At 46.7% G+C, this 14,911-nt stretch overlaps 1 protein-coding gene across 1 annotated transcript in view; it reads right to left on the reverse strand.

Moving 5' to 3' along the window:
• Window positions 1-2,901: 2,901 nt before the first annotated feature.
• LOC119162091 (alcohol dehydrogenase class-3) overlaps window positions 2,902-14,911 on the reverse strand; it is a 47,051-nt gene continuing 35,041 nt past the window's right edge. The window contains exons 7-10 of the mRNA XM_075879581.1: window positions 14,074-14,204; window positions 7,274-7,409; window positions 6,299-6,437; window positions 2,902-3,421 (exon numbers count right to left, since the gene is read on the reverse strand). Of these exons, the coding sequence (XP_075735696.1) occupies window positions 3,397-3,421; window positions 6,299-6,437; window positions 7,274-7,409; window positions 14,074-14,204 (431 nt within the window). The 3' untranslated portion in view covers window positions 2,902-3,396. The remainder of the gene's footprint in view (window positions 3,422-6,298; window positions 6,438-7,273; window positions 7,410-14,073; window positions 14,205-14,911) is intronic.

Raw genomic sequence — 14,911 nt, forward strand, 5'->3', positions numbered from 1 at the left:
GTCGCTGAGATATCCATGCACACAGGACCAACTTGTCACGGACATCAAACGCCTGTGCAAGAAAGCCTGTGACCTCCATAATCGCATTGTTCTGCAGTGGATACCTGCCCACTGCGGAATACAAGGCAACGTCCGGGCTGATGACGCTGCCAAAGCTGGGCATGACACTTCAGCAGAAATCGTCGAGATACCTTTCTCGAGGCGAGACGCAGCAACGCTAGTGCCGCACACGCCTGACGCCTCCAGCGGTGCCTCTGGACAGACCCTAAACTACAGTATGGGCCTCTGTACAAGATCGATCCATCGTGTGACTTCAGGATGCCACGAAATCTCAACAGGCAAGATGAAACGTGTTTACACCGCATCCGAATAAACGTTGCATATACGAATTACTTCAGGAACAAAATTGGACTGTCTGACTGAGCATTTTGTTCCCAATGTAACGTCGTTGAAGACATCAAGCATGTCCTCTGTGAGTGCACGATATACGCTCTGAAGATGGCCATAAAAATAAAACAAGACACAAACTTGGAGTTGAAAAATGTTCTAGGCCCATGGCAGAACAGCTCCAGTGCGTTAGACTCCACAAACGCGCTACTGACAATCTTACGGGCCTGAACGAAACGTTGTAAATGGTTCAGTGCTTGTGAGTGACTTTATGTGTTGTGTGACTGTTATGCGTGTATGTAACTGTATGTGTTGTGTGTTTATAATTGTATATATGACTGTCATCACCCGGCAACTGGAGTAGCCCGTCAGGTGAAAAAGCAGGCAAACCTCTACAGCTTCCCATTAAGATAATTCTCTCTATATATACACCTCGGCGGGGCGATGCGCTAGAAGTAACGGCTACATTAACAACAGCAAAAGTTCGTAGGGGCAGGTAAAACAGTGATGACATCCCTTGTCACGTTTTCGCCAAGGTATACACGCACAGCACATCACACAACCAGCTGTAACCATTTTGTCTTGAACACGCGCTGACAGCGGGAAAGAGAGAGATAAAATACATGACTCAGAGCTTTGCATTAAGCCACGCAAAGCTCGATACACAGGTCGGTCTCATGCTTACTTATTGCTGTGTCAAGGCAGAACTTCGCTTGAACTTGGCTATAGCGAGGTTGTAGCAAGATTGGTCTCCATCTTTGCCTTACCGTCCTCGGTTCTTCATCCGCAGTACTCGTCTTTGACAAGGACTGCGATGTTCTGATGATGGCTCAAACGCTTCGCAGCCATTCGTTGGGCTAACTATCGCATTCATATTTAATGGTCTGTTCGTGAGTAGAGGGATTCAGTTTGCGATACGTACCCGTTTATGATGTTGATAGTTTCGGGATTTGAGATTTGCTAAGTGCATGCCTTCTCCATTTTTTTTTTTGTGAACCAGTGGTCAGTAGAGAGGTTTATACTCGGCGACAAGTTTTCTTAGCACTGAAGCGAAGGCTGCAGGGCCAAATCACACGCATCCTACCGCCAATAAATGTAGTTCCACAATAGCGACCGTATTTTCAGCGTGAAACATAACAGTCCCCTCTTTATTTTCTGCGTGGAGCTATTTTATACAGGACGCAACTCACACAAGTAAAATATTCATATTTATTTCAATTTATTCGTTGTGACTTCTCATTTTTGAACACGCGAAAAAGTCCTGCCTTTTTACGTGCGCTGATGGTGCGCCCCTATCACGTTCCATAGCATTACGAAACGCGCGCCCGAACAGACTACTTCGCGTAGCGCTACATGTGCAGAAGCTCCGCCCCTGTAGCTTTCACTTCAGTGCCAAGAAAAGGTGCCCCGCCGCGGTGGTCTAGTGGCTAAGGTACTCGGCTGCTGACCCACAGGTCGCGGGATCGAATCCCGGTGGCGGCGGCTGCATTTCCGATGGAGGCGGAAATGCTGTAGGCCCGTGTGCTCAGATTTGGGTGCACGTTAAAGAGCCCCGGGAGGTCGAAATTTCCGGAGCCCTCTACTACGGTGTCTCTCATAATTATATCGTGGTTTTGGGACGTTAAACCCCACAAATCAATCAATTCAAGAAACGTTGTCGCCGAGCACAGTCAACAATTTTTGTGGCCCATGCCTGTTCATGACGATGATAGTTTCGTGATACGAGACGCAAGAAACACTTTGCTAAAGAGCTTTGCTGTTAAATAGTGATATCGCTTTGCTGCAGTGTGCAGAGAGCTTAGCAGCAGTGCTGAGAATCCTTTTTATTTGTTTAGTTTTTTTTTCTTTTCACACACGCCCGTGTGCATGAATTGCTTTAAGGGTCGCAGAGCCAGGTCCACTGTTTTGACCAGGACGCAAGACAGTGAGGAGCCTCATGTCTATGCAAATGGACGAGTTCAGCCTGTTTACGTTGAAAAAAAAAATATTATAGCAGCCAGGTCGATTGGTCTTATTCTCTCTCGCTAAGGGATAAGATATTCCTTCCGAGTATTTCGAAGGCTGGTTACAAGATACTTTGAAGCTTATATAAGTTAAATAATAAATGTATACCACCTTCGAGGAATCATACTTGATACCAAATTACTCTGAAAGAATTACACGGGATGCTTATGTTTGCAACTTCCTAAGACTGTTATCGTGAAAACCTAGTTGGACCAAAAGTGACGAGATTAATAATAATAATAATAATAATAATAATAATAATAATAATAATAATAATAATAATAATAATAATAATAATAATAATAATAATAATAATAATAATAATAGTTTTAAAATAACTTTCTGCTGGGCGAGCTGGTGCACGTTCATAATTGAGAGAAATGTTCAGCAAAATGGGCAGGGCCCAAATTTGCCTAAGCACATTATAGAATTATTGCCCTATAGGCTCTTGTGGACCACGCTTTTCTGACGTGCGGGTTATCGCCAGAAATGAAGACAGAACAGCCAGAGAACTGATGGAAGCGTTTTATATCGGCAAAAGATTACATGTGTGTTATAGCGGCCATATATAGTGCCGTATGCGAGAAAAGGTTTATTGGGCATGCGGTTAAAGTTTATTGAACGTGCGTTTAAAGTTTATTGAGCATGCTTTTAAAGCATGCGAAAAAAAAAGTTTATTGAGGATTCACCGATGTGAATATGTTCTGTGCGCACACAGTGACAAAGATACGCGTGTATTTCTGCAAGTAAATCTGTTGTTAGTGGCGTGCACTTCGAGAAAAAAATTTTGAGGCACAGTCTCCTTAATTCGCTGTCCGCCAAAATCGTTGACCCCGTAGATGAACTCTTGTAGGCGAGGCTTTCGAAAAAAAAAAAAAAAATCACCGTTCGGGGCAGCGGACGACGCGACGGCTGGCATTCACTTCCTTGATGACCAATGGCATCTTCGACACATCGCGCCGGTCGGACGATACGGTGTGCCGGTGCGATTCGAAGAAGACGCCGTTAAAAACTGATGACGCTGCGGACGCTGCAAGAGAAATTCAAACGCGCCGTTACAACACCCGCACAGTCTTGCAGCAAGGAGAACTTTATTGACTTCCAACCAAGGATAAAGTACATGACAAAAACATCGAGCTTCACGACTACAAAGGGTGCATGTACAATCAGGAAAGCACCACTACCGAGGTACAATGTATGTGGGGGAACTACCCCTCTATTTACTGTACAGCGCGTGGTGCTCCAGCAGGCTTAATCATGCACGGTGGTAGGTCTTCTCAACACGCGGTTGGAACAAGTAGCGACTTAGCGCTGTACAACTCTAGGTATTATTTCTTTTTGTCGCCTGAAACAATGCTGCTTTCGTACACGGTAAGTGCATGCCCGGAAGTACAAAAGAGGCCTTGAGGCTGGGGGGGGGGGAGGCAGGGGGGTACAAGGGAGTGGGGGGGGGGGTCTTGTCTCCCCCCAAATAAGGCATCAGCAACGATCTGCGCGTAAAAAAAAACTGACTGAAGGCGCCAATCAATGAAGAAGGCGCTATACTTGCAGTACCCGTTCTTGACATGCTTATATATCACGAGCAAATCTATAGGAGCGACAAACACAATATGCCGAGGTAGAATCTTGACCTCCTAAGAATCTCAATCGTACATCATAGGATGGGTGGACATTAACTATAGCCCTTATTAACCGTTTACAACTTTTACAATGCCTGACCAACTTTAATTGAACGACAAAATCTTTTGCTAACGAAATTCGTTGGTGGGCTTGTTGGATCATAACCTGAAGTGCCGGAGAACGCGGATTTGGCACAGGTAGAGAAAGAACACTTACGTACGGGACAAGCGCCTGTCCATTGCATCGGATATTGCATCGAGGACAGCTTGATTGGCTTCTTAATAAATAAATCCGCACCCACACTAAATATGCGCTGTACAGACACACTATATAGATCGCACTCAACGCCTGGCGGGTAGGCAGCAGTCCGCCACTGCGACAAAAGAAAGTCGGGGTGAGCTCTGCCAAAGTGGCGCCTATAAGACGAAGCCCGCTTGTGTGAAATTCCCGGCATAATTGGAATAAAAAATAACGAGTAACGTGACACCTTAGCTTGCCAAAAAATGTTAGCGCAAGTATGTTACCCATTACAATTCCGAAATGGTAACTATAGTACGTTGCCCCGCCGCGGTGGTCTAGTGGCTACGGTACTCGGCTGCTGAGAGAAAGCGCGCGAGAGAGGAAGCGCGCGACAGATCTCCTCAGCTCCGCTTGTACTTGACGGATTCTACTTAAAAAATTGCGGCAGTTGATTCGCGAGAAAATGTAAGCTCTGTTAATAATTGGATGAATACTTCGAAATGTGTTGCAGGGTCTCTAAATATTTGCAATTTAACTCGTTCAGTCTGTGCATCAACGCCGAAAAGCGTGATTTTGTGCATGTGTGTGGGGGGGGGGGAGGGGAGAGAGATGGGGGCGTGATCAATCCGTATATCCACTTGCCAGTATCGAAATAAAAAACCGGAGAGGTTTGGACGCGAGCGATAAGCAACATGATAACGAGGGAACCGAATTCTTAAAATGAATGAGTAACAAGGATGATAGCATGTGGGGTTTAACGTCCCAAAACCACCACATGATTATGAGAGACGCCGTAGTGGAGGGCTCCGGAAATTTCGACCACCTGGGGTTCTTTAACGTGCACCCACTGTCTGAGCACACGGGCCTACAACATTTCCACCTCCATCGGATATGCAGCCGAAGCAGCCGGGATTCAATCCCGCGACCTGCTGGTCAGCAGCCGAGTACTTTAGCCACTAGACCACCGCGGCGGGGCCGAAGCGCGACAGACGAAAGGTGCGACAGGATGCGCCGCTTTCTTGTCCTCTAACGTAAATTTCCCAACCTTGTTTACTTGGCAATACAATCTCCGATAGCGATGAAGTAGCCTGCATCTACACCCTTGTGTATAGTGGAATCGCGCTTGTTTTTCCCTCACGTAAGACCAGAACATGGACATCTTTTGGCGGTGTCACGGCGCAGTACCGATTTGAAAAGAAAATGGCTGAGTTAAGAGATTTATACTTTCGGTGTTATTGCCCCACTCCGCCGTCTTTTTTTTTTTCCTAAGCCGATCTTGCACTACATGTTCACACATCACCATCGCTTATGCAACCAACTCGCCAGAATTTTTTTTTTTCGGGGGAAGAGAGGAGGGGTGATGGAGGGTTCAGCCATACTTCATGTATGTCCGTGCTTCAATTTCTAATGCGCGTGTGTATACATACACATGTAAAATTGAAAAATTTCAGAAGGTTTGAACCTCCACCCCCCTCTTTTGGCTATGCCATCTGTAGCCCGCCCAGGATTCTATGTTGCTTCAATAGTGCAAAGCGTACACTTTCTATAGCCTCCTGCACTGTACACCTTTTCTTGGCAATGAAGGGAAAGCTACTGGGGTGGAACTACTGCACATGTACTCCTCCGCCAAGTAGTCCGGTTCGGCTCGCGTTTCGAATGACAGCTGTGTTCGAATAGTAATTCCCTGCATCCAGTATACTATACGTAAAAGTAGACAGCCATTTGTGAGGGAAACTCGTCACAAGTTTCTTCGTCGAGTCGTTGAAATAGCTGGATGGCAACGAGCGCTCGGGCACCCAAAGGTGAAGACGCCAATTAAAGTGTTATGAATATGTCATATGTGTGAATTACGTCTCTTTACGTCCCGTAGAAAATAAAGTGGTGTTGTTTTTTTATAATTTTCACATGGATAATATGGACGCAATTGTGGGACTATATTCTTCAGCTGTGGTACATGCCCAGTTTGGCTCTGTAGCCTTCTCTTCATTGCCAAGAAACGTTGTCGGCGAGTATGGTTAACTGGAATCTGTGCTCTGTGTACACTCACGAAAGACCACTCTGCATGAGCGTGAAGGCATCGTTGATTCTCTCCAGGTGCAGCCTGTGTGTAATCAGCTCGTCCAGTTTCAGCTTCTTGCTCAAGCAGAGGTCCGCCAGGTGAGGCACCTGGTCAACGCTCTTCCAGCCTGCGTCGTGGTGGTATACGCGCACATGCACGAAAGACCGTAATAAATGCACTTCTCATGACAAGAGGCGAGTTAATTTGATCTTTATGCAACGTATCAAAATAAAGTATACTGTGAGAAAGATGTTTATTTGACCCATGATGTTTTCTATATGTATACTCGTAGTATCAACCAACTCTAATTACCATCGAATGCGGTTTTTTTTTTCTCGCGAAACAAAGATTGGTGTCGTTGCCCTGGGGACTATAGGACACCGAGGCGCATTACGTCAAAGAAGGAGGAACGCGATCTTGAGAGCTTGGTAACAAAACACCAAGCTGTATTTGCCGTGTGTTATTTCATACAACATACGCAAATGAAGAAACTATAATATACTACTTTTTTGAGGGCGAAGCTCCTTAAGGCGTGGATCTCTAAAGCGGGTATGTGCCACAGGAGATGCGATAGGGGAGATGGCGGTACTTGGAGTGTTCACTAGATGGACGGACGGACAGGCAGACTAGAAGACGGACGTGCGGACGGATGGACGGACTCACAAACGGACGGACGTAAGCACGGACAGGCTGACGAACGCTTCACCCCACTCATCATTCACTCCGTGGATATGCTGTGTTTTTTATATATATATTATTGTATAGGGGCTGTGTGACAGCCAGTGCATGCACCTGAGGGCGGCAGCGCGAATATACGGTCATTTTGTGCAGGCCTCTTGTTTGTTGATAACTTCTATCGCGCAATGAATGCGGCGCACCAAAATGGAACGCGTTAAGGCGCACGTGCTTGCGTCACTGATTCGCTGTATTGTATACTTGATGGCTTGCACGCCGACCACCAACCTCCGAAGACGCATCCTCGCCAGGTTCTGCCGGCGGCGAGATGCGCGGGCAGCGTGCTGAGCAGGTTGCCTGTGGGAGTGGCGCCAAGGATGATGGACTTTCCCCAGCCATCGTGAGACGACTCGAAGGCCTCCCTCTGCAGCAAAGAAAGAAAAATAACGAGAGCAGTGACGTATAATTAACATAGCCAATTGGCGTTTAGACATTGGTGACTTGAAAATCTGTACAGTTTTGCGAATCGATGCCAACTCAGGTCTGTCGAAAAAATGGTTATTTGTTTCGCTGCACAGTACTCAGGTGACGCTAGCTGCGGAATAATTTCGAGCCTAATCGGGCATATATACCGTGTGCCTACGAAATATTTCGACACGCCCGGCAGTGCTGTCGTGCTACGGATGTGAGGCACCTCACTCCGATTTGCTACTTCGCTTCCTGTAAGCGGCATCGCCACCCACGCTGAGGATCAACCGAAAACAAGATATGCTTCAGTGAGGAAAGTGCATATCCCGTTGTGGAGTTCCGCATACTTTTAGAAAATAACGGGTCTGTGCGCTGCATTCCAGTCGTGCTGCGAACACATCACAACAGCAATCGAGTGTTAGTATATGCATATACTGGCAAAAACAGGGGACATTCTGTACTCCTTCCGAAGGCGCTTGCCGGAGTATGCGTCGACGTGGTTTATTTGAGTAGGCGATTTACAGCAATGGTTGCCTAATTGCGCTGTTAGCAGCCAAACGGGGCTACTTCTTGATTCTTTGGCCGTCAAACTTTCTGACTTTTGAGCGATGCTATATTTAGGATGTTTGTTTTTATTTTTATTAGCACTTCGAAACATAGAAGCTTATGTTTAGCGACAATACCACTTTGCCGATGTACGACACTCATGCTAAGCAGCGTAACTTCATGGCTGCATCTGCTTTTCAAATGTGTAACGTTTGGCTGTTCTCTCACCCCGCAAAAGTCGGGATAGTTGGATGTTTTCGCGCGAGAAAAGACGCCAGTCCAGGGCTTTGCGGGGGACGATTTGCCGTGCGATGGGTCCAAGAATTTCCCATACAGCTACTGACGGCTCGCTGTCAGGCCAATGAAAGCACTCAGTTCTCTTTGTGCGAATCTCCACCGTCTTTACCGCATATTGGTAAGCTGCACAATAGCGTTTTGTCCTTATACTGTGAAGAAACGCAGCATGATGAACAGGACACACCGAAAGGAAATGTGATACAGAAAGGTAATCGGTATGTGTATGTTTTTTTTTCTTTTTTTTTCTGTGAACATTATAATGTCTAGCTAGCTTTCCAACCAGCATGTGCATGCCTGCTGCTCACATATATATACACGCGCGTTGTCGTTTATCATTGTTGCAATACTTTGGCAATACAGGAGAGCCGTGATAGGAAGCTATTCCCAACTTGATTTTCTTTTCGCGTGGGCTGCCAAGCAGTCGCAACTTAGTAGCATTTCTACTTATACAGTGCTGTGAACATAATTGATTGTGTTCTATATAGCTAGTGAATGCTATAGTTTACAAATGGCGCTGTATAGTCATGAAACCACTATGACTGATCGGGCTAAGATCGTGAACAATTTTCATTATATGACATCGAAAACGCATTTTTTCCCTCACCTATTGCAGACCTGTCCTTCCTGTTAGTTCGTGATCATTTAAAAGCGATGCCGCCTCTATAGTACGTAAAGTGGTGAACAATCTCGTGGATTTCTCCTGTGTTCCACCAAACACTTGCCCACTTGGGGTCGAGCCGTTGTTTATATGAAAACAGCAGAGTGCGAATATCGCTTGCATGCTGAAAGGTGTGCAAAAACTATACGTATTACGTGAAATGTCCCATCCACAGCAGTATCTACGCTTTTATTTTTGCCTTAAATTCATGTATATGTGGCCACGAAGAGCGTTGTGATTGTCACAAACGACTCCAATTTTCGGATCATCCGTGGGCCCCATCTTCCAAGGAAGGGCGCTTTTGTGTTGTGAGGACGACATCCGGCGACTATAACGACCCAGCGTGGCGCCGGCTCTTCTTCCCTGCACCTGTACCGAAAGGGGCGGATCAGTCTCAAAAAAGGAAATTACCCCCAGATGGGACGGAAACAAGCGTACGCCCCGGAAAAAGTTTGCAAAGTCCAGCAAGAAGTGCGGTCGTCGGTGTCACGAGTCTCGCGTAGGCGGCGAGCATGGAGTGACCCGTGCACGTATTGAGACGGCTGCAATTCCAGGCACCCTCGTCGTCTACCAAACCGGCGAGATCTTCAGCGGCACCCGTCAACTCCCCTACGTGTACCAAGAGCTGGCCTGGTCCATATGGAACTTTTTATTGGGACTTTTTTTAACTGTTAATTTATTATAACCAGCTTTTTTTCTAACTATTTGTAGTTGTGTGCGCTGCGTCGCACTTAGAAATTCAAAAGCGCGATCATGATCATTCTGTAATTATTTCTTTGTATCCCTCTTTTATGATTTAGATCATGTTGTTCTTTTATTAATATTCCGCGTATTTGTTTTTTGTTTGTACCTCTTGTGGTGTTCTTTTAGAACATAGTTTGTTTTATAGCCGTTCTTTTTCATCGCGTATCAGTTTTCTTCCTCTGTTATTTTTGTTAACTCCTGCCTTTGCCTTGTTTTAATTAAATGCTTGTTTGTGTGTAATCCAACCTCCGTGTATGCTCTATGAGTGCGTCAGTCAGGCCCACACATCACCACACGTGCAACCCCGCACGGGTCGACCAACCTGCAAATAAATTTGAGATGTGCCACTTCGAGGCCTTTCAGGCGTCGCAGGCCGAAGCGTAAAGTGGAAGCCTGCGAGTCTGCCACACGTCGATGTTGGATCGGCGGGGCCTCACCTGAAGTGTGTGACAGTGATTAACAAACTTTATTTAATTGGTACAAAGATCTCCGCACCCATTTCAGAGTAGTAGGACGCCCAAGTTAGACGTCGGCCACGATTCTGTGGGCACCGGTGGCATATCTGTGCTTCGGAGCTGCGGCGTGCTTCCTCCCACCCACTGCCGCCTGGAAATTCACCCTGACCTCAGTGGGGGCCTTCAGGCATGGCACTTAAGTCCACCTTGTTAGTGGAATGTTCACACTTGTCCAAATAAATATCCACTCCACAGTGGTTCATCGTTACCGGACTATAGAGAACATGTATGTCTGCAGAAGGCGCCACGTCACCACCTGTCTTTTGTTGAATGACGCATACGCTAAAGAATACATTTTCCTGCTTAGCCTGTAACGCTGAACGATTTTTCTGTAACTGCTCACCTTTTCAAATCTTTCTTCTTCCTCCCGGCTCGACCAGAGCCATCGAGAGGCTCATTCTGTGAGTCATCAGGCTGTTTGGTGTGCAAGCTCATTCACGGGTAAAGAAGAGTGAGGACTTATATATATATATATTGTTAGCTGGTCTTTTCGTTCAGCTAATATTCTCAGCGCTATTTTAACGCAAAACTGCTTTATGCTGGGGGTTCACAACGACTCCACTGACGTATTTCCTGCCTGATATAACGTTGTAAAACATGTACTAACAGATTTCAAAGGAAAAAAAAACGAGAATAAAAAGTTCTGTCGCCCGGCGTCGAACCTACGACCTCTATCTCCCAGTACGGGGTGCGCAATCACTAAACCACAAAGCATACGTCGGCCGGCTTCCTAACGGCGAGCTATTTATATACACCATAAACCGTTGGCAGTCATCGGAGCTCATCAACTTCAGCACTTTTTCGTCATCTAGTAGAGAGATAGTGCGAAGGGCGTGCGTTGGGCGCGCTCTACGCATTGAAAAGCGCGCGCGTCTCCACGTCACGTGGTCGCCCGTACGCGCGCGCTTATCTCGATCTTCGGGTGCTTTGTAGACCTTGTGCTTCCGCCGTAAGTTTGCTTTGAAGTTGCCGTGCCCCGTATTCACAAACGCTCCTCGACTCGACTTTCACCCTTCACTTGACATAGTTGAGCACATGCGCCGCTGCTCGGCTGAAAATGGCGCTGCGCTACTCGAGAATAGCAGCAAATTATCACTGATATGCAGTGACTTGCCCTGCCTAGAGGTGGTGCTCCCGTCGGCTTTCTCAAGTGAAGGTGTAGCGTCGAGTGAAGGAGCGTTTGTGAATACGGGCAGCAGTGCTTGAAGAGAGAACGAAGGTCGCTTAGCTCGCTGTGGCGGCCAAGTTTACGAAAGGAGCGCGCTGCCGACACAGGAAGTAAGAATTGTGGCAGTTGTTTGAGCTCGTCGTGTGTATAATTGTGCATTCGTGTCGTGCGTCTTTCTTTCTGTTTGAGCATCTCGTGTCGAGGGTCGAGCTGTGACAGTTGTCAGTCTGCGCTCGACCTCTGAATGCTCACTTCGTGCGGGCTTTCTGCCTGAGGTGCGCGCTGCAAGTTTCCAGCTGCTTGCAGTTCTTCGCGTGACATTACAATTTGTGGTTGTATATAGCATTCACTCCTTCACTCTTGTGTTGAAACAATGCACAATAAATGCTCACCTGTCTCAGACACATTTCACTTTCGTGTTATACTAGTGCATGGATCAGCCATGTTTTCATTTTTTGTATCGGTGAGGTTACCAAACATTTCCTTAACTCGGAAGGGATATTCTTTCTGGATCCAAGCTGATTTACGTATTTTATGCTCAGTTCCTTTAGCACACTTCTTCCTGTTTTACTCTGCGTCAGGCTTTCATAATGCCGGATAATCTGAGCTTCTATAAGCTCCTCTGACGTGCTGTGAAGCCCTTATTGAAGTTATTTCTTATTAGACGCAGTTATTTGAAGTCCGATCGGAAGTTTCACAACTCGATTACTGATTTTCCCAATCTTTTCTCTCTCGGCAACCTGCAGTCTTAGGTGCGAAACGCACACAGGCGCGCACATGAAAGGGGTATAGGGAGTGCGGCCGAACCCCTAAAAGGGGGGGGGGGCGCCGATTCTGCCCCAGACATTAACCTAATCACGGGGGGGGGGGGGCACCGTGACGAACCTTCGCCCCCTCTGAAGAGGAACTTTGAGCACCCTTTCGCCTTTCTGCGCCGTTCATGGGCCACAATTCATCCTCAATTGAGCGTTGTATTACTCTCTAGAAGATAGCGTCTTCCCTTCAATCTCCACAACGTCCACTTGGTAGGATTTGAACAAGCCGTGGGCCCGACTTATCACCTATTGCCGCCGTGTCAATGGCCCAACGATGGCGTCGCTAGGCCGGCGTCGTAGTGGGAACTTTAAAGACGTGTTACGGCTCGAGAAATCACAAGTTACGATGGTCTTGATTAGTGTGATTGTCCTTATTCCGCCACAAGGATAAAGAATAGCGAGAGCCTATTTGAGTGAAGCTCGACTGGCTTGGCCCTGTAGCGTATATATGCTCCGCAGAGATCGAAGAAATACAAGGGGAACACAACGTGAATGACTGCTGAGAAAAAAATATTAGCAATGACATATTCTAACTCATCGTCATCATTATCCTCATCATTAGCCTGACTACGCCAACTGCATGCAGGGCAAAGGCCTCGCCCACGTTCCGCCAATTGTTTCTCCCTATACAAAAAACGAAACAAAAACAAACAAACGAATATATATGTATATTTTTTTTCTTTGAATATTCTTCGGCCACATTTGTCACATGGCATATTTGCATTTGGATACTTCAGGGCTACATTGAAGTCCTTTCGGCGGCTTTTGTTGACACTATCTCACAAATCTGGAGGTTTAAAATCGAGGGCGTCCATTTAGGCTTTACAACGCTTGTTTTAGTACTAATGACTTGAAGCAATCTGAAATAATTCCTATGCATAAAAAACGACACCTTATTAGAGGCATATATTGATTTTGCTTTGTTTATTTAGGTATTCCAAAAAATCTAATTGAACAGCACCCTTCTCATTGCTTGCATAACTTGTACCCATTAACAAAGAGGGCCCCGCTTTTCCTCGCCCAAAATAAATAAATTATCACTGTTATCTTCTTTGTTTTAGTATTCGCTGCAGTATACCACTCCTACACAGTGTCGAAGATGAAATTTCGTTGCTCGATCACTTAAAGCAGGTATAGACGGTATTAACAAGGCTACGTGGCTTGAGGGCTGCCGCAACCCTGTGTTTGCGAAGTATTTGGCGAAGTCGCACGGTATAGCTGAAGCTTTTCTGTGGCTCATCATTTACACAATAACTTGTTCAAATATAATATCGGCAATCCACGTTTGCGTGGCGGTTAGTTCGCCACAGACCGACGACATGTCGGCAAGATCTGGCTGCGCGAAGTATATAAAAAAGCAAACGCCATGCAAAGCGAGCACGTACAGAGTCGCGCCCAGTATGAATTGCAACATGCTGCCCGTGGTCAAAACGGCGCCAACACTGCACGGTGGTGCCGAGATAGAAAACAGTCAGTGAGTTGAACACTGTTTCGACAACTGGCAACAGCAATGCCAGTCGTTGGTTTTACGAATGGTTTCGCAATGGTGATGCAAATTTTGTGGAATTTGCAAAGTTTACACGGCAGGGTTCGGATCCGGCCATCTTGATTTGATTGATATGTGGGGTTTAACGTCCCAAAACCACCATTTGATTATGAGAGACGCCGTAGTGGAGGGCTCCGGAAATTTTGACCACCTGGGGTTCTTTAACGTGCACCCAAATCTGAGCACACGGGCCTACAACATTGCCGCAGCCGGGATACGAACCCGCGACCTGCGGGTCGATCCGGCCATCGTGTTGCAATTCATATCGAGCGCGACACCGTTCATGTAAAATATGTAGTGGTTGCCCTCCGCAGTGTTGGGCGATGCTTACCATTGTGTGGACGTTGCCGATGCATTCGAACGTGATGTCTAGCCCGCCGTTCATTTTCTCGGCCATGTACTGCGCCACGGGCTTGGGCAGCGTGTTCGGATTCACGCACTCGGTGCAGCCGAACTCTTTGGCTGCGTGCAAGGACAAGCGTGTGAGAAAACAGGTATGTGCGGGTTGGCTTGCTAGGAAATCGTACGTGTATATAGTTGCAGTGGTATATGACTGGATGCTTTAGTTGGAGCATGTACTATCGTGAGCAATATGAGCCCGAACACGCGAGCGTGAGGGAAATGGCTTCAAAACCGAGATAACGCGATACATTTTGTTTTGTTTTTTTGCCTGTTTCTGCGGGATGGTTTGGAAAGGCTAGACGCGGTAGAGTAGATGAGCACAATGAGTGCGCGAACGCGTATACGAGCGTTCCACGGTGGTCGTCTGCTAGATGCGCCGACCGTGGGGACACGAACGCATGCGAGACGCCAACACATTAGCCCCGCATCTCGTTGCAATTCACGGGAGAAAAATGGAAAAAAAAAAGACCCTCACATTCTCTTATTGCGTATCGTTATTTATTTAGAGTTTTAATAATCTCTTCAAGCAACAAATTACATAAACTACGCATGTTGTGTTAAATAATTTTGGCCATGTCACGTGGTATAGTGTTGACAACCGTCAGAGCAGAGTCGCCTACGTAGAGGACCAACGTCATTGCATTGCCGTGTACGTAGGGCCATTCATACGTACACGTCATGCCTTCATTCTCTAGGAGTTCGCCGGCAGAGGGGAGGAGGAGCAGCGTTAATCTTGAAATTCGACCCATTTCCGCGGCGCGTAGCGT

Source organism: Rhipicephalus microplus, chromosome X (genome assembly GCF_043290135.1).
Source record: "Rhipicephalus microplus isolate Deutch F79 chromosome X, USDA_Rmic, whole genome shotgun sequence".
Taxonomy (NCBI): domain Eukaryota; kingdom Metazoa; phylum Arthropoda; class Arachnida; order Ixodida; family Ixodidae; genus Rhipicephalus; species Rhipicephalus microplus.